At 44.8% G+C, this 23,642-nt stretch overlaps 1 protein-coding gene across 1 annotated transcript in view; it reads right to left on the bottom strand.

Annotated features, from left to right (window-relative positions):
* Positions 1-23,642, bottom strand: part of ELP3 (elongator acetyltransferase complex subunit 3) — a 94,887-nt gene that overhangs the window by 20,094 nt on the left and 51,151 nt on the right. The window contains exons 10-12 of the mRNA XM_083856303.1: positions 9,458-9,651; positions 5,032-5,122; positions 1,831-1,896 (exon numbers count right to left, since the gene is read on the bottom strand). Coding sequence (XP_083712429.1) covers positions 1,831-1,896; positions 5,032-5,122; positions 9,458-9,651 — 351 coding nt within the window. The remainder of the gene's footprint in view (positions 1-1,830; positions 1,897-5,031; positions 5,123-9,457; positions 9,652-23,642) is intronic.

Raw genomic sequence — 23,642 nt, 5'->3', positions numbered from 1 at the left:
GAATTCCCTCAATTCCCAGCTCTCCCAGCCTGGGATTGGATCCAGCCTCATTCCATGAATTTTGGGATCCAGAGGCTTCACTGGGAATTCAAGACTCCAGGAAAGGTCTCCCTTCCCTTTTCCATCCCCAAATTCCATAAAAATCCCTCAGGATGGATCCTGACCGTCCTCGATCACAAAATCCTGGACTGGTTTGGGATGGGATCCGTGGACCTTCAATCCTAACAGCTCCTACAATCCCAAATTGCTCCCAAACCCATCCAAGCTGAACTTGGACACTCTGGGGACAATTCCCTGTCCCTAAACCCTCCCTGGCTGGAGTGGTTCCCATTTTTCCCTATGAAATCCCATTAAAAGTGTGGAAATTATCTGGAAAACCCCACTGTGGATGAAACCTCTAAGCCAAACCAGCTCCAAAACGTGTTTTATTCCTCGTTATCCCAAGAGAATTCCCATTTTCCAGGAATTGGGACCAGACCCCTCTCAGAGCTGTCACTCCAATGCCTCCTCACAGCAATAATTTCATTTTTGAGCCTTTCCGACACTTCCCTGATGGAAAAGGGATCTCTGGAAATGCCCAGGATTGGGAAAACCGCCTCAAATCTGCTCCGAAAAATCAGATTTTGGTAAAAAAAAAAATCCCCACCCCGGACAGAAATTAACAACATTAATTAGGGGTGGTGGTTAATTAAGCAGAGGATCCCCTCTCTAGACAGGAGGATGTTGTTGTTTCGTTTGGAAACAAAAAATGGAAAATGGAATCCCGTTTTTTTCCGGGATTTCTGCTCCTGCCTGTCACTCACCCAGGAGTGGGGAACAAAGGGAATTTTCCGCTTGGAAAAGCCCGGGATGAGCAGATTTGCTGTGCCCTCCCCAAATTTACAATTTAAATCAGAGCAGCGCTGCCTCAGGAAAAAAAAAAAAATCGGGAAGAGATTCCCGGGAGTCTGGGCAGAAATCTGGGAAAAATGGGATGATTTATTTGAGAGGGATTTTTGTGCATTTCTGTAAAATTTTTTGTGCGTTTTGCTCCTCGCTGGAGGAGGAAAAGGAGAATAAAATTCCCTCTGACTGGAAAAAAATCTTCCAGGTGCTGAAATCTGGGAATATTCTCCAAACTCTGGCACCAAGGAGCTCCACCTCGGAGCCTGAGGAATCCAAAGCAGGAATTCCAAAGGAGGAATGAGAGGAACTTTGGGAATTTCTGGGTGATGACACTTCCAAATCCCAGAATTTGTGGCTCAGTTTGGGAATTGGGAATTGGGAAAGGGGTTTGGAAGTGGGTCCCTTATTGAGCTTTTTCCAAATATTTCTTGCTGGAATTAAACTTAATGGAAGTAAAAGGACAAAATCCAGAATTGTTTCGGTCATCCAGGAAAGGAAGATGAAATTTCCGGGATATGAATTTTCCTGGGATATGGATATTCCTGGGACATGGATATTCCCAAATTATGGATATTCCCAAATTCTGGATATTCCCAGGATGATCCCTCCCCACCCAAAGCATTCCAGGATTCTGGAATCTCCTAAATCGGATAATTCAGTCCATCAGTGGCACTTTTTCCTTTCTCTCCATCTTTTTTTTTTTTTTTTTTTTTTGGATTATTTCAGGATTTTGGGAATGGAAACCGCACCCTGTTTACTAAATAGATGTATTCACATATAAAAATATATCTAAATATTTTTTTTTTGCCTAAAAAATGTGGAAATTCACCCACCAAAAAAAAGCTTTAAATTCACTCTTTATTCCCAATAGACATGGGGTGTTGTTGGATTTCCCAAATCTGGATTTTAATAGGAAAAAAAAAATAAGAAAAATGGGATTTTTACCTGGTAGGGCCTCACTTTGTGGTGGATTTCCTGAATTCCGACCTCTCTCGTCCTCACGTCGCGGCACTGGGGGAGGAAGGAAAAAAAAAAATGGGAATGGGAAGGAGGTGGAGCTTCCAGCATGGAAAATTCCCAAAAAATCCCATGGAAGAGCTGCAGGGATGAATTCCCAAATGGGGAAATGGCTCAGTGAGACACCCCCGATTCAACTCGGGGAATGTGAATGGAAAATTGGGAAAAAAAAAATCAATCCCTGAGGAAAAAATATTCCCAACCTGCAGGGCCTGGAGGGAAAAGGAAATATCAGGGGAAAAAAACCAAAATTTTGGGATTGGGAAGGTGGAACTATTTTATCCTCAAATAAAAAGGTTTGGGATTTCAACCCAACCTTTTTCTTGATTTTCAAGGAAAAAAAATTTCCAGAAATCCCAAATATCCCATTCCAGGAAAACTCCCAGTGGTGCTCCAGGTTTTCCTTGGAAACTCCCAGGGATTCTCTGGGAATTCCTTCCCAAATCCCACCTCAAGCTCTGAATTTCCAGGGAATTCCCTCCATTCCCAGCCTGGGGTTGGATCCAGCCCCATCCCAATTCCTCATCCAGGAAGGAATTTTGGGAATTCTCTGGGAATTTGGGACTCCTGGAAGGGTCTCCCTTCCCTTTTCCATCCCCAAATTCCATAAAAATCCCTTTGGGATGGATCCTGAGTGTCCTGAATCCCAGAATTCTTTGGATGGGATTCAGATTTGGGAGTTTCTCTCCGATTGTTCCCTCGGGTAAATTTGTGGGAAAGAGAAAAAGGTGGGAGAATTAAAAAAAGGAATTTTTTTCCCTGTTTTCTCTCTGATTTCAGGGCTCCAATTCCACTCAAAAAAAAATGGGAAAAAATTGGGAAAAAGTGGGGAAAAAAAGAGAAAAAAATGAGGAAAATTTGGGGAAAAATGGGGAAAAATTGGGAAAAAAATAGGGGAAAAAATGGTAAAAAATTGAGAAAATTTTGGGAAAAATGGAAAAAAAGAGAAAAAATTGGGAAAAAATTGGAAAAATGGGGAAAAAAGGGAAAAAATTGGAAAAAATGGAACAAAAATAGAAAGAATCGGGAAAAATTAGGGAAAAATGGGGGGGAAAAGAGAAAAATTGGGAAAAAATTGGGAAAAAATGGGAAATAAAGGAGAAAAAATTGGGAAAATGGGAGAAAAAGAGAAAAAGCTGGGAAAAATTGGGGGAAAAAAAGAGAAAAAACTGAGGAAAATTTGGGGAAAAAAAGGGGGAAAAAAGAGAAAAAATTGGAGAAATTTTGGGAAAAATGGGAAAAAAAAGAAAAAATTGGGAAAATTTTGGGAAAAATGGAAAAAAAATGAGAAAAAATTGGGAAAAATAGGGGAAAAAAGGAGAAAAAAAACTGGGAAAAATTGGGAAAAAAACCCCAGAGAAAATTGGGAAAAAATTGGGGAAAATGGAAAAAAAATGAGAAAAAATTGGGAAAAATAGGGGAAAAAAGGAGAAAAAAAATTGGGAAAAATTGGGAAAAAAACCCCAGAGAAAATTGGGAAAAAATTGGGGAAAAATGGAAAAATAAGAGAAAAAATTGGGAAAAAAATGGGAAAATGGGAGAAAAAAGAGAAAATTTTGGGAAAATTTTTGGGGAAAATGGAGAAAATAAAGAGGAAAAATTGGGAAAAAATGGGAAAAATGGGGAAAAAAAAAGAAAAAAAAATGGGAAGAAATGGGAAAAATGGAGAAAAGAAAGAGAAAAAATTGGGGGGGAAAAAGAGAAAAAAATAGGAAAATTTGGGGGAAAAATGGGGAAAAATAAGAGAAAAAATTGGGAAAATTGGGAAAAAAAAGATAAAAAATTGAGGAAAAATTGGGAAAAAATGGGGAAAAGAAAAAATTGGGAAAATTTTGGGAAAAACGGGAAAAAAAAAGAAAAAAATCGGGAACAAATAGGGGAGACAAAGGAGAAAAAAAATGGGAACAATCTGGGAAAGATGGGGAAAAAAAGAGAAAAAATTGGGAAAATTTTGGGAAAAAAATAAAAAAAAGAGGAAAAACTTGGGAAAAAATGGGAAAAAAACCCCGGAGAAAAATAGGAAAAAAATTGGAAAAAATGGAGAAAAAAAAGGAGAAAAAATTGGGAAAAAATTGGGGAAAAAATTTTAAAATTTGGGAAAAAAGTGGAAAAAATGGGATTTCACCACCCACTTTCCAGGTGCATTCAGGAGAGGGGTGGAAGAGCAGCAGTGAAATTCAGCCAAACAAAAGCAGCTTTTCAGCAAAGTGTTTTTTAGTTGTTAATTTTTTTTTTATTTTTTTTTTAAAGCCAAATCTGGGGTTTTTTTGGGATTTTTTTAAGCCTTAAGGCAAATCTGTGTTTCATTTGTGGCTTCATCTCCTGATTTGGGTGGAGCCATCACAACCAGAGAGGGTTTTTCTTCTACTATTTATTATTTTTAAAAATCATAATTTAATTGAATTTATGGTGTTTTATTATAAAGAAATATGAATTATTTATAAATTTTTTTATAAAAAACATTTATATTATATTATATTATATTACATTATATCATATTATATTATGTTATATTATATTATATTATATTATGTTATATTATATTATATTATATCACATTATACTATATTATATTATATTATATTATATTATATATTATATTATATTATATTATATATAAATTTTATTGTATTGTATATATTTATTTATAAAATTATTGCGAGTGATTTTTTACAGTTCACGAATTATTTAAAAAATTATTTTAAAGTATTTGATGATGTTTTTAATTATTAAAGGAATAAAAGCTTTTTATATAATTATATAATTATATAAAATATAGATAATATATAATATATATAATAATATATAATTATTATAAATACATAAATATTATATATAAAATATATAATATAAATATGTATATATTTATATAATATAATATACATTATATTATATAAATATATATTATATATTATTATATAATATATGAATTATATAATATATATTTATATTGTATAAATATATATAAATATATTTATATTTATATATAAATATATAAAAATATATAATATATATAATATATTATATATTATAATATATATTATATATAATTATATAGTTTATATATTTATAAAAACGTTTAATAAAATGTCTTAAATTATTTTAAAATTATTTTTTAGAGATTTTTACCTGCGTCCCAAGGTCCTTCATCCTGGCCAGGGCGAGCTCCCTCAGGTTCCCGTGCTCCACCCCGGAGCTGACCAGGGGCATTGGAATATCCCTGAAAAAAAAAAAAATAAAAAGAGGAAAATCCCAATTTTTAATCAGCTGGATCAGCAGGGGATTCACCAAAAAACATCACTGGGCTCAAATCCCAAATTTGTTGAATCCCCAAATTCGCTGAATCCTAAAATTGGCCAAATTCCTTTGGTTTCAAGGCTTTTGGTTGGATTGGAAATAAAACACAACTGAAAGAAGAGGGGAAAAAAATAAAAGGAAAAGCAGCAGAAAAATGAAAAGGTGAAGATTTGAGTAAATTAATTTTTTGATTTAATTTGAGTGAAAAAATCCCTCAATATAAATCTTTAAAAATCCTAAAAAATGAGTTTTTTTCCTCGATTCTCCACTTGGGAATCTGGTGGAAAAAAACCAAAGGGATCATCCAGATGTTCTTCATTCCTGCTGCTGGAGAAATTGGGAAATTTTGGGGAAAATCCATCAAAATCCCACCTGTTCATCCCAAAATCCCTCAGAATTTCCAGGGAAATCAGGGATGGGAAATCCAGGTTGGCCCCAAACGTTCCTGAGTGAGTTTTTTATCTCCTTTCCCTCTCCCAAATCCCTCCCCTGGAGCTTGGGATGCTCATGGGAATCGGGGCTGTTAATTAAGTGATGAATTAATTAATTAATCAATTAATCAGTGTTGGTTTTTTTTCCATCCCCCCTCCCTTCCAGCAGCTCTTGTGGAATGAATTCCTGGATCTGCCCAGCTCTTGGTGGATTTTCCTTCCCACTCATGAACAATTCCTGGGTTTGGCAGGAACTGGGTAAAAAAAAAAAAAAATAAAGGAATTTAAAGGTCCTAAACCAGATTCTTGTTTGGACATTGGGAAAAAAAAAAAAAAAAAAAAAAAAAAAAAAAAAAAAAAAGAAAAGAATTTTTTCTTTATTTTCTTTTACTTTGTAGAATAAAAATAAAGGGCTGGAAAGGACCTTAAAAATCCCATCCCAACCCTGACACCTCCCAAAATCCCAGGCTGTTCCAAGCCCCATCCAACCTCTCCTGGGACAATTCCACGAATGGGAATTCCCAGCCAAGAATTCCTTCCCAAAATCCCACCCATCCCTGCCCCCTGTGGGAAAAGGAAAGGAAAGGAAAAGAAAGAAGGATTTCCTTTTTTTTCCCTATAAATCCACAGGATCTGGGGATAATTCCTTGCCCAGAATTCCAAGGAAAATTCCTTAAGTGGCGCCTTTATCCAGGGATTTCTCTGAGTCAATGAAGATCCTGCAGAGGCCACAAAATTCCCTCCAAAGAGCTGCAATTTTGGGGAAAAAAACAAGTGGAGGACACTTGGATCCACAGGGATAATCCAGGGAATAAAAATCATGGAACAGCTCCGGGAACGCCAGGCTGGGTGGATTTTCCCTCCAAGATAAAATAATCCTGACATGCTCCTGGTCTTGGGATTTTCAGCTAAATCCAAGGAATTTTAACCAAAATCCCAGGGATAAAAGGTGGATTACAACCCAGAGCAGCTCATCCAGCTGCTGGGGAGTGAAGGGAATTAAAACACTGATGAGAAAAGGAGATTTTGAAGGAAGGAAAAAAGCAAGGAATGGGTTTTCTGTCCCTATTTGGGATCTTTAGGACCATCCAGACCAAGTCCAGCCCCATCCCTGGATAATGACAACTCATTTAAATGCTAAATAAATTCAGGATATAGGGGATTAAATGCTGACCCTATTAAAGTTAATGAGCAATTTGCCAGCAGCTCCTGCCAGGTTTATTCCATCTCCTGTTTTTTCCCAAAATTTGGGGTTCCTCGTGGAGCGGCTGATTGGGGAACTCCCAGGGAAATTCTGGGATCTGGGTCTCGGCTCTGCCCCATTTTGAGGAAGAGATTTTATTTCCTTGTTTCTTCGTCATCAGAGTGAGAGGGAAATCCATAAAAACACTGAAATCCAAGGAAAAAATAAAAGCCCTGGAGGTGAGCGATGCTCCTCCTGATGATGAGGATCCCAAATATTCGGGATAAACCCGGAATTAAGGATCAGCCTGAGAGATGCCTCCTCCTCCAAGCACTCGTTTTCTATAAAAACCCCAATTCCACAGAATCCTGGAATTATTAAGCTGGGAAAAGACCTCTGGATCATCAACAATCCCAGCTTCAGGGGATCCACATCCTCAGGATTTTAAACTGCTCCAGGGATGGTGATTCCACTCCGATTTTATCCCTGAATCCTGATTTTCTTTCCCAAAGCTACCCAGTGGTTCTGGCCTTCAGCCACTTCCTCCTCTGAGAATTCCCTCTGTGCATTCCCACCCTGCCGCAATTCCAGGGAAAAATCAAGGAAAAGAGTCCAGGCAGGTGAGGAATCCTGGATGAGGCTTCCTGGGAGAGGATCATGGGATCAATCCCATTATCCATCATGGGATCAATCCCATTATCCATCATGGGATCAATCCCATTATCCATCATTGGATCCATCCAATAATTATCCATCATTGGATCCATCCCATTATCCACCATGGGATCCACCCAATTTATTATCCATTATGGGATCCATCCCATTATCCATCACAGGATCCACCCCAGTATCCATTATGGGATCCATCCCAATTAATTACCCATCACAGGATCCATCCTGATTATCCATCATGGGATCCATCATGGGACCCATCCAATTAATTATCCACAATGGGATCCATCCCAATTAATTATCCATCACAGGACCCATCCAATTATCCACCATGGGATCTACCCAAATATTTACCCACCAGGGGACCCATCCAATTAATTGTCCATCATGGGATCCATCCCATTATCCATCATGGGATCCACCCAATTAATTATCCACCATGGGACCCATCCAATTAATTATCCATCATGGAATCCTTCCCATTATCCATCACAGGATCCACCATGGGATCCATCCAATTAACTCTCCACCATGGCACCCATCCAATTAATTATCCGTCATGGGATCCATCCCATTATCCACCATGGGATCCATCCAATTAATTATCCATCACAGGATCCATCCCATTATCCACCATGAGATCCATCCAATTAATTATTCATCATGGGATCCATCCCATTATCCATCATGAGAATCAACCTATTATCCATCGTGGGACCCATCCAATTACCTACCACAGGATCCATCCCATTATCCATCATGAGAATCAACCCATTATCCATCATGGGACCCATCCAATTACCCACCACAGGATCCATCCCATTATCCATCATGGGACCCACCCAATTAATTATCCACCATGGGACCCCCATCCAATTAATTATCCATCACGGGATCCATCCCATTATCCATCACAGGATCCATCCCATTATCCATCATGGGACCCATCCAATTAATTATCCATCACGGGATCCACCCAATTAATTATCCATCACAGGATCCAACCCATTATCCACCATGGGATCCATCCAATTAATTACCCATCATGAGATCCATCCCATTATCTATCATGGCATCCATCCCAATTATCCATCACAGAATCCATCCTATTATCCACCATGAGAACTAACCCATTATCCATCATGGGATCCATCCAACAAATTATCCATCATGGGACCCATCCAATTAATTATCCATCATGGGACCCATCCAATTAATTATCCACCATGGGACCCATCCAATTAATTATTCATCACAGGATCCATCCCATTATCCATCATGGAACCCATCCAATTATCCACCACAGGATCCATCCCATTATCCATCATGGGACCCACCTAATTCATTATCCACCATGGGACCCCATCCAATTAATTATCTATCATGGGATCCATCCCATTATCCATCATGGGATCCATCCAATTAATTATCCACCATGGGACCCATCCAATTAATTATCCATCATGGAATCCTTCCCATTATCCATCACGGGATCCACCATGGGATCCATCCAATTAACTATCCACCATGGCACCCATCCAATTAATTATCCACCATGGGATCCATCCCATTATCCATCACAGGATCCATCCCATTATCCACCATGAGAATCAACCCATTATCCATCACGGGACCCCCATCCAATTAATTATCCATCACGGGATCCATCCCATTAATTATCCATCAGGGGATCCATCCCATCATCCCCCAGGATCACCCAGCCCTGTGTCCTGCCCCAGCCGGTGACGGAAGCGCCGCCTCCAGAAATTTCCAGGCATTTCCCACCTCCCAATCTCCTCATCCCTCTTGGCCTTTCCCACCTGAACAGAGCGAGCAACTTTAATATCTTTGCCTAATTAACAATTAAGACCAGGAGATAACGAAGGCTGAGTCACATCGAGCTGCGACTAAAGAAATAAATCCTGAAGCTCGTCACGGAGCGGGGAAATCATTCCAGGAGGGAATTACTGACCTCTGGACGCGGTAGACGCGTGTCCAGGGCGGCACCAGGGCCAGGATCCGGGCCACCAGATCCACCAGGGTGCTGGGAGGGTAACTCCGGTACCTCCCGGTTTTCCAGAGCTCGTAGAGCCCCGTGCCGCGGATCACCAGCGTCGGGTACAGCTTCATCCCGTCGGGACGGAACGCCGGGTTCTCGAAAAACTCCTGGAAAAAGGAACAAAAAAAATAAATAAAAGGGGTGGGGAAAAGAAGAGGTAAATCAAAAAGAGCCAAAGAAAGTCCAAAAAAAAAAGGGAAAACCAAATGTCTCCTGGGGTTGGGAGCTGAACTCATTTCCAGAGAGGTTTTAGGGCTGTAAATACGAGAATTCCAAACGTTTCCTGGGGCTGAACTCATTTCCAGAGGGGTTTTAGGGCCGTAAATACGAGAATTCCAAACGTTTCCTGGGGCTGAACTCATTTCCAGAGGGGTTTTGGGGTTGTAAATTCCTGGGAATTCCTGGCTTGGGGTGAGCTGTGAGTATTGATGGGTTTAGGGCATAAATTGGGAATGAAAACTCATGAATTTATGGGTTTAGGGCATTTTTGGGAATGAAAACTCATGAATTTATGGGTTTAGGGCATTTTTGGGAATGAAAACTCATGAATTTATGGGTTTAGGGCATTTTTGAGAATGAAAACTCATGAATTTATAGGTTTAGGGCATTTTGGAGAATGAAAACTCTGTTCTAGGTTTGAAGAGGAGGCTGCAGGAGGGAAAAAAACAAAACCACGGAGCGCCAGAACGAGGCAAATCCTTGCATTTATTCTGTGGATATTGCACCATTTATTGTCCCAGACTCTGCTAGGAATGGGAACAATACGGATGAGTTGTGCTGCTCTTCCATCTCGGCAGATTAATCAACGTGTCTGGGACACGGCATTGGAGAAAAACAGATTTTTTAACTTTTTTTTTTTCGGTGTTTTTATGGATTTTCCTCTCACTCTGATGACGGGGAGGTGGAAAAATGAGGAAATAAAATCTTTTCCTTAGAACGGGGCAGAGCCGAGAGCCAGATCCCAGAATTTCCCTGGAAGTTCCAATGAGCTGCTTCACAAGGAACCCGAGGAATGAAAATGTTGGGAAAGAAGGAGATTAAATAAATTCTGATTTTTCTATGTTAATAAAACAAAATTTAAAAACACCCAGATTTATTCTGTTTTTCTGTGTCACTCTCCACTCTGAGCCCAGGGAACGGGAAGACAAAACTGATTTCCCTGAATCCCACACGGAGCACACCCAGGCTGGGTTTCCCCCAGATCCAATTTTTGGGAATGACGACTGAAATAAAATCATTCTGACACAGGAAACGTAAAATGAGGAGCCAGGAAAGGCACCCTGAGCCAAGCAAGGACTGAACTGATTTAAGTGACGACACGGCCTCGTCACACCAGGTCTGATCCTGGCTTAGAGCCTGGATTTATTCACTTGATATCCAGGGCCTGATCCCTCTCTATTCCCAAAGGAATGGGAATTCCCAGCTGGATAAGGTGAGTTTGTGGCCGCTGTGGTTCCACCTGCTGCTGCCCCAGGGAATCATGGAATCGTGGAATCGTGGAATTGTGGATTGCTTTGGGTGGGAAAGGACCTTCAATCCCATCCCATTCCAAACCCAACACCTCCCACCACCCCAGGCTGCTCCCACCTTTCCTGGGACACTCCCAGAGAGCTGGGAATTCCAGCCCAGCCAGGAATTCCTTCCCAAGATCCCACCCCAAGCTCCCCTTTCCCAGTGGGAATTCCATTCCCTGTGTCCTGTCCCTCCATCCCTTGTCCCAAGTCCCTCTCCAGCTCCCCTGGAGCCCCTTTAGGCTCTGAAAAGCGCTCTGAGCAATCCCTGGATCTTTCCCTTCTCCAGGTGAACATTCCCAGCTCTCCCAGCAGCTCTGCTGGCTCCCTGTGCTTCCCAACCCCAAACTTCTCCAGGATAAACCCCCCCAAAATGGATCAGCTCAGCTCCAAGGCACACCAGATCCAGTACCAGGGTGGGAAGAAGGTCAGGGATCACAATAATCCAAGGTCAGGGATCACAATAATTCAGGTTTTTTTTTTTTCCCTGCCCAAGCCAGGGCTGGATCCAGCCCGGAGTATCCACACTCCTTTGGAGCTCCAGGGAAAACAGAGGTGGGAAATGGAACCTGGAAAATGGTTTTCCAGGCAGCTCAGCCCCCAGAGTCACTCAGACACAACCTGGAGTCAGTCTGGGAGATAAAACAAGGCCTGGACCTTGTTTTATCTCCCAGGACAAGGACAAGGATGTGGCATCAGAGCAGTTTGGATGGGAAGGGATGTCAAAGCTCATCCCATTCCAACCCCAACACCTCCCACACCATCCCAGGCTGCTCTGAGCCTCGTCCAACCTGGCCTTGGGCACTTCCAGGGATCCAAGAGAAGCTCCAAAGCTTCTGTTGGATTCATGGATCGATTTGGTTTCTTGGGAGAGAAAGCCCCTGATGCTCCAGATGCTCAGAGAGAAGAAAAACCCAACTCCCTGCAGGAGCAGGGGCTGTGACCCAAAGGGCCAGGAAAAACCATCCTGGCTGTCCTCAACCAACCCCAAAAAGGGGCTGAATTCCACCTTTTGTGGGAGGTTAATGGAAAACATGAAGGAACGAGGAGACGCGAGGCAGGGCAGGTGTTCCGGCGATGAATAAACCACTCCAAGGCAGGAGAAATAAAACCACTCCTGGGTTAATATTCCCCGCCATCCCCAAGGCAGGAACGGGAATGATTCACCAGCATTCCCATCTCTTTTTTCCCCCCCCCTACGCAGGCAGCAAAGCCAAGGTCACCCCTGGAGGTTGCTCACCCCACCCCGAATTCCGTCCCTTCGCCCCCTCGGCGCCTCTTGACGTCAAGAGAACGAACCCAGCTGATAATTCTGCTCCCTGTTGGCCTTTAAAAACCCGCAGATCTCCCTGTTAATTCCTCAAGCTCTTCCCCAAAAGGCTCCTGAGCTGATTCCCCGAGTAATTAATTTCAAACGAGATAAGGGAGCGGCGGCGGTGCCTGTTCTTCTCCCGCCCCTTTTCCCCCTGTAAATCCCAATATTTAAAGGCTTAACCTCTCCCCATTCACAAACAGCTTTTGATTAAGTTTCTCCTGAAACAAAGGGAGTAGAAAATGCCAACACGTGCCAAGCTTATGGGGGAATTGTAGCCTTTTCTTGTGGGTTTTTTTTTTTATTTTTTTTTAATTTTTATTTTTAATTAGACACCTTAAAAGGTGTCTCGGGCTGATAAAAACCCTCCCGAGCCGGTTTCCTGCCAAGACAAATTGAATCCCGAAAATATTTGTTCCAGAGGCCACCATCCATAGCAGCTCCGGAGGTTTTCCATCAGCTCCAGGCTGAGTCAGGGCTAATCCACGTCTGCTCTGCAGGGAGAGGTTAAAGATGACCCAGGGAGGGCAGATCCCAAATTTCTCAATGCCCCGAGGATGGAGAATATTCCAAATTGGAAGCACGACCAACTCGAAAGCTGCTAAACCAATCCTCCTTGAAGTTTTCTCTCCCTCGAGGCATTTCATAGGTTTTAGATAATTAAGATGGATGCTGAAGGAAAATTTAAATTTTGGGGTGTGGCCAATGGGCAGAGATTATTGCAGCAACTTATTTAAATTTAAATTTAATTAAAGTAAAAAAAAAAAGGTCAGCTCAAGCTCAGCCGAAACTCAAACCTGGAGGTTCAAATGGACTCCTCCATACCTTAAAATAACATTTCCAGTAACATTCCTCAATTTATGGGGTATTAGAGAAATCCTGAGGATTTCTGCACAGTAAATCATAATTTTTTTCAACTCTCACCAAAAAGCTTTCAGTGACAACATTGCAACTGTTGGCCAGGAAAATTTGGATTACAGGAAACCAAGAGTCAACCTCTGCTGGATCAGAACATCATCCCAGAATTGTGGAATGGTTTGATTTGGGAAAAGATCCTCCCATTCCAATGAGGTAACAGCAGATGGAATCGGGAGGGTGACACCCCTGAATTCCAATATTTCCACACTCCTGTGCTCTTACAAAAACCTTTTAAATCAGAAAACCCTTGAGAGACCCACAGGAAAGGCCTGAGGATTTGGGATCCCCACGGCCCCATCCCCAAACTCGGCATCAACCAACATCCCAAGATTCCACCTGGAGGTTTTAATCGGATTTTCCCGACCACGCTTGGCACACAGAGAACGGGAAACCTGCTCCAGAAACACCCCAAAAAGCCACGGGAAACCTGCTCCAGGAACACCCCAAAAAGTCATGGAAAATCTGCGCCAGAAACACCCCAAAAACCCGCAGCTCTCCAAAAGGAGAGAGAAAAAACCCAAGGTGATTTCATGGGATTCCACTCGGAACACTTCACGGCCCGGAAGATTCTCTGGCCACCTTTAATCTCCTCACTCTCCAGGTGTCCAACTGATCCCCAAACTCGGCATCAACCAACATCCCAAGATTCCACCTGGAGGTTTTAATCGGATTTTGCCTACTGCGCTTGGCACGTGGCGAACGGGAAACCTGCTCCAGGAACACCCCAAAAAGCCACGGGAAACCTGCTCCGGAAACACCCCAAAAAGTCATGGAAAATCTGCTCTGGAAACACCCCAAAAACCCACAGGAAACCTGCTCCAGGAACACCCCAAAAAGCCACAGGAAACCTGCTCCAGAAACGCCCCAAAAACCCACAGGAAACCTGCTCCAGAAACGCCCCAAAAAGCCACGGGAACACCCCAAAAAGCCACGGGAAACCTGCTCCAGGAACATCCCAAAAAGCCAAGGGAAACCTGCTTCAAGAACACCCCAAAAACCTGCAGCTCTCCAAAAGGAGAGAGAAAAAAGCCAAGGTGATTTCATGGGATTCCACTTGGAACACTTCACGAACCGGAAGATTCTCTGGCCACCTTTAATCTCCTCGCTCTCCAGGTGTCCAACTGATCCCCAAACTTGGCATTGGCCAACATTCCAATTAAAACCTGGAAGTTTTAATTGGATTTTCCCAACTGTGCTCGGCACGCAGCATATGGGAAACCTACTCCAGGAACACCCCAAAAAGCCATGGGAAACCTGCTCCAGGAATGCCCCAAAAAACCAAGGGAAACCTGCTTTGGAAACACCCCAAAAAGCCACAGGAAACCTGCTCCAGGAATGCCCCAAAAAGCCCCAAAAAATCCCCAAAAAGCTTCAAGAATACCCCAAAAAGCCACGGGAAATCTGCTCCAGGAACACCCCAAAAAGCCACGGGAAACCTGCTCCAGGAACACCCCAAAAAGCCACGGGAAACCTGCTCCAGAAACACCCCAAAACCCGCAGCTCTCCAAAAGGAGAGAGAAAAAAGCCAAGGTGATTTCATGGGATTCCACTTGGAACACTTCACGAACCGGAAGATTCTCTGGCCACCTTTAATCTCCTCGCTCTCCAGGTGTCCAACTGATCCCCAAACTTGGCATTGGCCAACATTCCAATTAAAACCTGGAAGTTTTAATCGGATTTTCTCAACTGTGCTTGGTATGCAGCGAATGGGAAACCTGCTCCAGGAATGCCCCAAAAAGCCACGGGAAACCTGCTCTGGAAACACCTCAAAAAGCCACAGGAAACCTGCTCCAGGAACACCCCAAAAAGCCACGGGAAACCTGCTCCAGAAATACCCCAAAAAGCCACGGGAAACCTGCGCCAGAAATACCCCAAAAAGCCACAGGAAACCTGCTCCAGAAATACCCCAAAAAGCCACGGGAAACCTGCTCCAGAAACGCCCCAAAAAGCCGCAGCTCTCCAAAAGGAGAGAGAAAAAAGCCAAGGTGATTTCATGGGATTCCGCTCGGAACACTTCACGAACCGGAAGATTCTCTGGCCACCTTTAATCTTCTCGCTCTCCAGGTGTCCAACTGATCCCCAAACTCGGCATCAACCAACATCCCAAGATTCCACCTGGAGGTTTTAATTGGATTTTCCGAACCGCGCTTGGCATGCAGCAAACGGAGAATCTGCTCCAGGAAAACCCCAAAAAGCCACGGAAAACCTGCTCCAGGAATGCCCCAAAAAGCCACAGGAAACCTGTTTTGGAAACACCCCAAAAAGCCATGGAAAACCTGCTCCACAAACACCCCAAAAAGCCACGAGAAATCTGCTCCAGGAACACCCAAAAAGCCACGGGAAACCTGCTCCAGAAACACCCCAAAATCCCACAGCTCTCCAAAAGGAGAGAGAAAAAAGCCAAGGTGATTTCATGGGATTCCACTTGGAACACTTCACGACCTGGAAGATTCACTGCCACCTTTAATCTCCTCGCTCTCCAGGTGTCCAACTGATCCCCAAACTTGGCATTGGCCAACATTCCAGTTAAAACCTCGAAGTTTTAATTGGATTTTCTCAACTGCGCTTGGCATGCAGCGAATGGGAAACCTGCTCCAGAAACACCCCAAAAAGCCACAGGAAACCTGCTCCAGAAATGCCCCAAAAAGCCATGGGAAACCTGCGCCAGAAACACCCCAAAAAGCCACGGAAAACCTGCTTTGGAAACACCCCAAAAAGTCATGGAAAATCTGCGCCAGAAACACCCCAAAAAGTCATGGAAAATCTGCTCCGGAAACACCCCAAAAACCCGCAGCTCTCCAAAAGGAGAGAGAAAAAAGCCAAGGTGATTTCATGGGATTCCGCTCGGAACACTTCACGAACCGGAAGATTCTCTGGCCACCTTTAATCTTCTCGCTCTCCAGGTGTCCAACTGATCCCCAAACTTGGCATTGGCCAACATTCCAATTAAAACCTGGAAGTTTTAATCGGATTTTCTCAACTGTGCTTGGCATGCAGCGAATGGGAAACCTGCTCCAGGAATGCCCCAAAAAGCCCCAAAATATCCCCAAAAAGCTTCAGGAACACCCCAAAAAGCCACAGGAAACCTGCTCCAGAAACACCCCAAAAAGCCACAGGAAACCTGCTTTGGAAACACCCCAAAAAGCCACAGGAAACCTACTCTGGAAACACCCCAAAAAGCCGCAGCTCTCCAAAAGGAGAGAGAAAAAAGCCAAGGTGATTTCATGGGATTCCACTCGGAACACTTCACAGCCCGGAAGATTCTCTGGCCACCTTTAATCTCCTCGCTCTCCAGGTGTCCAACTGATCCCCAAACTTGGCATTGGCCAACATTCCAATTAAAACCTGGAAGTTTTAATCGGATTTTCTCAACTGAGCTTGGCATGCAGCGAATGGGAAACCTGCTCCAGAAACACCCCAAAAAGCCACGGGAAATCTGCTCAAGGAACACCCCAAAAAGTCATGGAAAATCTGCTCTGGAAACACCCCAAAAACCCACAGGAAACCTGCTCCAGGAATGCCCCAAAAAGCCCCAAAAAATCCCCAAAAAGCTTCAAGAATACCCCAAAAAGCCATGGGAAATCTGCTCCAGGAACACCCAAAAAGCCACGGAAAACCTGCTTTGGAAACACCCCAAAAAGCCATGGGAAACCTGCTCCAGGAACACCCCAAAAAGCCGCAGCTCTCCAAAAGGAGAGAAAAAAAGCCAAGGTGATTTCATGGGATTCCACTTGGAACACTTCACGAACCGGAAGATTCGCTGGCCACCTTTAATCTCCTCACTCTCCAGGTGTCCAACTGATCCCCAAACTTGGCATTGGCCAACATTCCAATTAAAACCTGGAAGTTTTAATTGGATTTTCCCAACTGTGCTTGGCATGCAGCGAATGGGAAACCTGCTCCAGGAATGCCCCAAAAAGCCATGGGAAACCTGCTCCAGGAATGCCCCAAAAAGCCCCAAAAAATCCCCAAAAAGCTTCAGGAACACCCCAAAAAGCCACAGGAAACCTGCTCTGGAAACACCCCAAAAAGCCACAGGAAACCTACTTTGGAAACACCCCAAAAAGCCACAGGAAACCTACTTTGGAAACACCCCAAAAAGCCACAGGAAACCTGCTCTGGAAACACCCCAAAATCCCGCAGCTCTCCAAAAGGAGAGAGAAAAAAGCCAAGGTGATTTCATGGGATTCCACTCGGAACACTTCACGGCCCGGAAGATTCTCTGGCCACCTTTAATCTCCTCGCTCTCCAGGTGTCCAACTGATCCCCAAACTCGGCATTGGCCAACATTCCAATTAAAACCTGGAAGTTTTAATTGGATTTTCTCAACTGTGCTTGGCATGCAGTGAATGGGAAACCTGCTCCAGAAACACCCCAAAAAGCCATGGGAAACCTGCTCCAGGAATGCCCCAAAAAGCCCCAAAAAATCCCCAAAAAGCTTCAGGAACACCCCAAAAAGCCACAGGAAACCTGCTCCAGAAATGCCCCGAAAAGCCATGGGAAACCTGCTTCAGGAACACCCCAAAAAGCCACAGGAAACCTGCTCTGGAAACACCCCAAAAAGCCACGGGAAACCTGCTTTGGAAACACCCCAAAAAGCCACGGGAAACCTGCTCCAGAAACACCCCAAAATCCCGCAGCTCTCCAAAAGGAGAGAGAAAAAACTCAAGGTGATTTCATGGGATTCCACTTGGAACACTTCACTGCCCGGAAGATTCTCTGGCCACCTTTAATCTCCTCGCTCTCCAGGTGTCCAACTGATCCCCAAACTTGGCATTGGCCAACATTCCAATTAAAACCTGGAAGTTTTAATTGGATTTTCCCAACTGTGCTCGGCACGCAGCATATGGGAAACCTGCTCCAGAAATAGCCCAAAAAGCCACGGGAAACCTGCTTTGGAAACACCCCAAAAAGCCACAGGAAACCTGCTCTGGAAACACCCCAAAAAGCCACGGGAAACCTGCTCCAGAAACACCCCAAAAACCCGCAGCTCTCCAAAAGGAGAGAGAAAAAAGCCAAGGTGATTTCATGGGATTCCACTCGGAACACTTCACGAACCGGAAGATTCTCTGGCCACCTTTAATCTCCTCGCTCTCCAGGTGTCCAACTGATCCCCAAACTCGGCATCAACCAACATCCCAAGATTCCACCTGGAGGTTTTAATTGGATTTTCCCGACCGTGCTCGGCACACAGAGAATGGGAAACCTGCTCTGGAAACACCCCAAAAAGCCACAGGAAACCTGATTCGGAAACACCCCAAAAAGTCATGGAGAATCTGCTCCAGAAACACCCCAAAAAGCCGCAGTTCTCCAAAAGGAGAGAGAAAAAAGCCAAGGTGATTTCATGGGATTCCACTCGGAACACTTCACGAACCGGAAGATTCTCTGGCCACCTTTAATCTCCTCGCTCTCCAGGTGTCCAACTGATCCCCAAACTCGGCATTGTCCAACATTCCAATTAAAACCTGGAAGTTTTAATCGGATTTCTCAACTGTGCTTGGCATGCAGCGAATGGGAAACCTGCTCCAGAAACACCCCAAAAAGCCACGGAAAATCTGCTCCAGGAACACCCCAAAAAACCAAGGGAAACCTGCTTTGGAAACACCCCAAAAAGCCACGGGAAACCTGCTCCAGGAATGCCCCAAAAAGCCCCAAAAAATCCCCAAAAAGCTTCAAGAATACCCCAAAAAGCCACGGGAAATCTGCTCCAGGAACACCCCAAAAAGCCATGGAAAACCTGCTTTGGAAACACCCCAAAAAGCCACAGGAAACCTACTTTGGAAACACCCCAAAAAGCCACGGGAAACCTGCTCCAGAAACACCCAAAAAGCCACAGGAAACCTGCTCCAAGAACACCCCAAAAACCCGCAGCTCTCCAAAAGGAGAGAGAAAAAAACCCAAGGGGATTTCATGGGATTCCACTTGGAACACTTCACGAACCGGAAGATTCTCTGGCCACCTTTAATCTCCTCGCTCTCCAGGTGTCCAACTGATCCCCAAACTTGGCATTGGCCAACATTCCAGTTAAAACCTGGAAGTTTTAATTGGATTTTCTCAACTGCGCTTGGCACGCAGCGAATGGGAAACCTGCTCCAGAAACACCCCAAAAAGCCACGGGAAACCTGCTCCAGAAATGCCCCAAAAAGCCACAGGAAACCTGCTTTGGAAACACCCCAAAAAGCCACAGGAAACCTGCTCTGGAAACACCCCAAAAAGCCACGGGAAACCTGCTCCAGAAACGCCCCAAAATCCCGCAGCTCTCCAAAAGGAGAGAGAAAAAAAGCCAAGGTGATTTCATGGGATTCCACTCGGAACACTTCACGAACCGGAAGATTCTCTGGCCACCTTTAATCTCCTCACTCTCCAGGTGTCCAACTGATCCCCAAATTCGGCATTGGCCAACATTCCAATTAAAACCTGGAAGTTTTAATCGGATTTCTCAACTGTGCTTGGCATGCAGCGAATGGGAAACCTGCTCCAGAAATACCCCAAAAAGCCACGGGAAACCTGCTTTGGAAACACCCCAAAAAGCCACAGGAAACCTGCTCTGGAAACACCCCAAAAAGCCACGGGAAACCTGCTCTGGAAACACCCCAAAAAGCCACAGGAAACCTGCTCTGGAAACACCCCAAAAAGTCATGGAAAATCTGCTCCAGAAACACCCCAAAATCCCGCAGCTCTCCAAAAGGAGAGAGAAAAAAAGCCAAGGTGATTTCATGGGATTCCGCTCGGAACACTTCACTGCCCAGAAGATTCGCTGCCACCTTTAATCTCCTCGCTCTCCAGGTGTCCAACTGATCCCCAAACTTGGCGTTGGCCAACATTCCAGTTAAAACCTGGAAGTTTTAATTGGATTTTCTCAACTGCGCTTGGCACGCAGCATATGGGAAACCTACTCCAGGAACACCCCAAAAAGCCACGGGAAACCTGCTCCGGGAACACCTCAAAAAGCCACGGGAAACCTGCTCCAGGAATGCCCCAAAAAGCCCCAAAAAATCCCCAAAAAGCTTCAAGAATACCCCAAAAAGCCACGGGAAATCTGCTCCAGGAACACCCCAAAAAGCCATGGAAAACCTGCTTTGGAAACACCCCAAAAAGCCACAGGAAACCTACTTTGGAAATACCCCAAAAAGCCATGGGAAACCTGCTCCAGGAACACCCCAAAAACCTGCAGTTCTCCAAAAGGAGAGAGAAAAAAGCCAAGGTGATTTCATGGGATTCCACTTGGAACACTTCACTGCCCGGAAGATTCTCTGGCCACCTTTAATCTTCTCACTCTCCAGGTGTCCAACTGATCCCCAAACTTGGCATCGGCCAACATCCCAAGATTCCACCTGGAGGTTTTAATTGGATTTTCCGAACCGCGCTTGGCATGCAGCAAACGGAGAATCTGCTCCAGAAACACCCCAAAAAGCCACAGGAAACCTGCTCCAGAAATGCCCCAAAAAGCCATGGGAAACCTGCGCCAGAAACGCCCCAAAAAGCCATGGAAAACCTGCTTTGGAAACACCCCAAAAAGCCACGGGAAACCTGCTTCAAGAACACCCCAAAAACCTGCAGCTCTCCAAAAGGAGAGAGAAAAAAGCCAAGGTGATTTCATGGGATTCCACTCGGAACACTTCACTGCCCGGAAGATTCGCTGGCCACCTTTAATCTCCTCGCTCTCCAGGTGTCCAACTGCTGCAGGAGATACCGGCTCGGTGGAGAGGGGATAAAAGCAGCAATTTTTGAAAGCAATTTACTAAAAACGTCGGGATTTGTTCAGAGTAAAAGGTCACTCAAAAAACCCCTTTTTGAATGACCACCGGGACTGTGCCCCTTGAATCGTCTCCTTCTCCCCCTCCCTCCCTCCCTCCCGCGCGGAAAAAGAGATGATTAAATTCAAATTCTGAATAAGACCGAGCATTTATCTGAGCTCTCCATACTCCCATCCCTTATCTCCATCAGCGGGATTATTTATAGCCGTGAATGCTGGTGGCACTTGAAAAGCTCCTGCCTTGAGTGACACTTCCAGCTCCGCGGGGAAGGAACAATCACTTAGTGCTTTAATTACGTGCATTAACACAGCAGCTCGTGCCTCCGAAAAAACCATTTTCCCTCCTCACTATTTGCATTTTTTTTTTTTTTTTTTCCCCCCCACCATCACTTTTTCTTCAATGCTGGGCTAATTAAAACCCCAGCGATAGGATCTGCCTTCAGAACAATGGCCCAGTGACCGAGAAATGTGGATTCCAGGGTGCCTTTGCCGTGCCTTTGGAACACCTACGGCTGAAAATGGACATTTAAAAAAAAAATAAAAATAAAGTCGCTCGACTCCAGGATCTTTGAAGGATGTTTGACCCCGGACCTGGTGTTTTCAGAGCAGAAGGCAGGGGATATGTCTGGCAGGTTTTTGTGGAGGTGGGAAGTTGATTTTGTATCATTTTATCTTTTTTTCCATCCTCCAAGAACGAGGCTTCCTGTCCATTCCAATGTTTCTGCTAATCCTCAAGGAGCATGATTCAAGAAGGGGGTAAAAACCTCAAGATACACATGGGGAGGTTCGGGTTGGATATTGGGAAAAATTCCTGCTTGGAAAGGGTTTTCCAGCCCTGGGTAGTGGTGGAGTCCCCATCCCTGGAGGGATTTAAATCCATGTGGATTTGGGGGGACATGGATTCGTGACGGAGTCCCCATCCCTGGAGGGATTGAAAATCTATTTAGATTTGGGAGGACGTGGATCCATGGTGGAGTCTCCATCCCTGCAGGGATTTAAATCCACGTGGATTTGGGGGGACATGGATTCGTGATGGAGTCCCCATTCCTAGAAGGATTTACATCCATGTGGATTTGGGGACTCATGGATCTGTGGTGGAGCTCCCACCCCTGGAGGGATTTAAATCCATGTGCATCTGGGGGGATGTGGATCCATGGTGGAGTCCCCACCCCTGGAGGGATTTCAAATCCATTTGGATTTGGGTGCTCATGGATCCATGGTGGAGTCCCCATCCATAGAGGGATTTACATCCATGTGGATTTGGGGGGATGTGGATCCATGGTGGAGTCCCCATCTCTAGAGCAATTTAAATCCATGTGGATTTGGGTGCTCATGGGTCCATGGTGGAGTCCCCATCCATAGAGGGATTTAAATCCATGTGGATTTAGGGGATGTGGATCCATGGTGGAGTCCCCATCTCTAGAGGAATTTAAATCCATGTGGATTTGGGTGCTCATGGGTCCATGGTGGAGTCCCCATCCATAGAGGGATTTAAATCCATGTGGATTTAGGGGATGTGGATCCATGGTGGAGTCCCCATCCCTGGAGGGATTTACATCCATGCGGATTTGGGAGAACATGGATCTGTGGTGGAGTCCCCATCCCTGCAGGGATTTTAAATCCATGTGGATTTGGGGGGATGTGGATCCACGGTGGAGTCCCCATCCCTGGAGGGATTTAAATCCATGTGGATTTGGGGGCTCATGGATCCATGGTGGAGTCCCCATCCTTGCAGGGATTTCAAATCCATGTGGATTTGGGGGGATGTGGATCCATGGTGGAGTCGCCATCCCTGGAGGGATTTAAATCCATGTGGATTTGGGGGGATGTGGATCCATGGTGGAGTCGCCATCCCTGGAGGGATTTAAATCCATGTGGATTTGGGAGGACATGGATCCATGGTGGAGTCGCCATCCCTGGAGGGATTTACATCCATGTGGATTTGGGGGGATGTGGATCCATGGTGGAGTCGCCATCCCTGGAGGGATTTAAATCCATGTGGATTTGGGGGGATGTGGATCCATGGTGGAGTCGCCATCCCTGGAGGGATTTAAATCCATGTGGATTTGGGGGGATGTGGATCCATGGTGGAGTCCCCATCCCTGGAGGGATTTAAATCCATGTGGATTTGGGGGGATGTGGATCCATGGTGGAATCCTCATCCCTGGAAGGATTTACATCCATGTGGATTTGGGAGGACTCATGGATCCGTGGTAGAGTCCCCGTCCTTGCAGGAATTTACATCCATGTGGATTTCGGGGGATGTGGATCTGTGGTGGAGTCCCCATCTCTGCAGGGATTTAAATCCATGTGGATTTGGGGGGACGTGGATCTGTGGCGGAGTCTCCATCCCTGGAGGGACTGAAAATCCATGGATCCGTGGTGGCCTTGGCAGTGCTGGAAATGGTTGGATTCCATCATCTCCAGGGGCTTTTCCAACCTGAACAATCCCAAATCCCCTCCTCTTGATGGTCTGCACTCATGGCATGACCTCCCACGGATGTGACCGAGGGGAGAAACTCTTTACTAAAGACCCAAAAATTTCCATCTCCTGTACAACATTCCGTGACCAAGGGAGGGAGGACAATATTCCAGGGAATT

Source organism: Zosterops lateralis (genome assembly GCF_965231275.1).
Source record: "Zosterops lateralis genome assembly, chromosome: 3".
Classification (NCBI taxonomy): Eukaryota; Metazoa; Chordata; class Aves; order Passeriformes; family Zosteropidae; genus Zosterops; species Zosterops lateralis.
The sequence above is the reverse complement of the archived record's forward strand: the minus strand, read 5'-3'. Positions and strand labels throughout refer to the sequence as shown.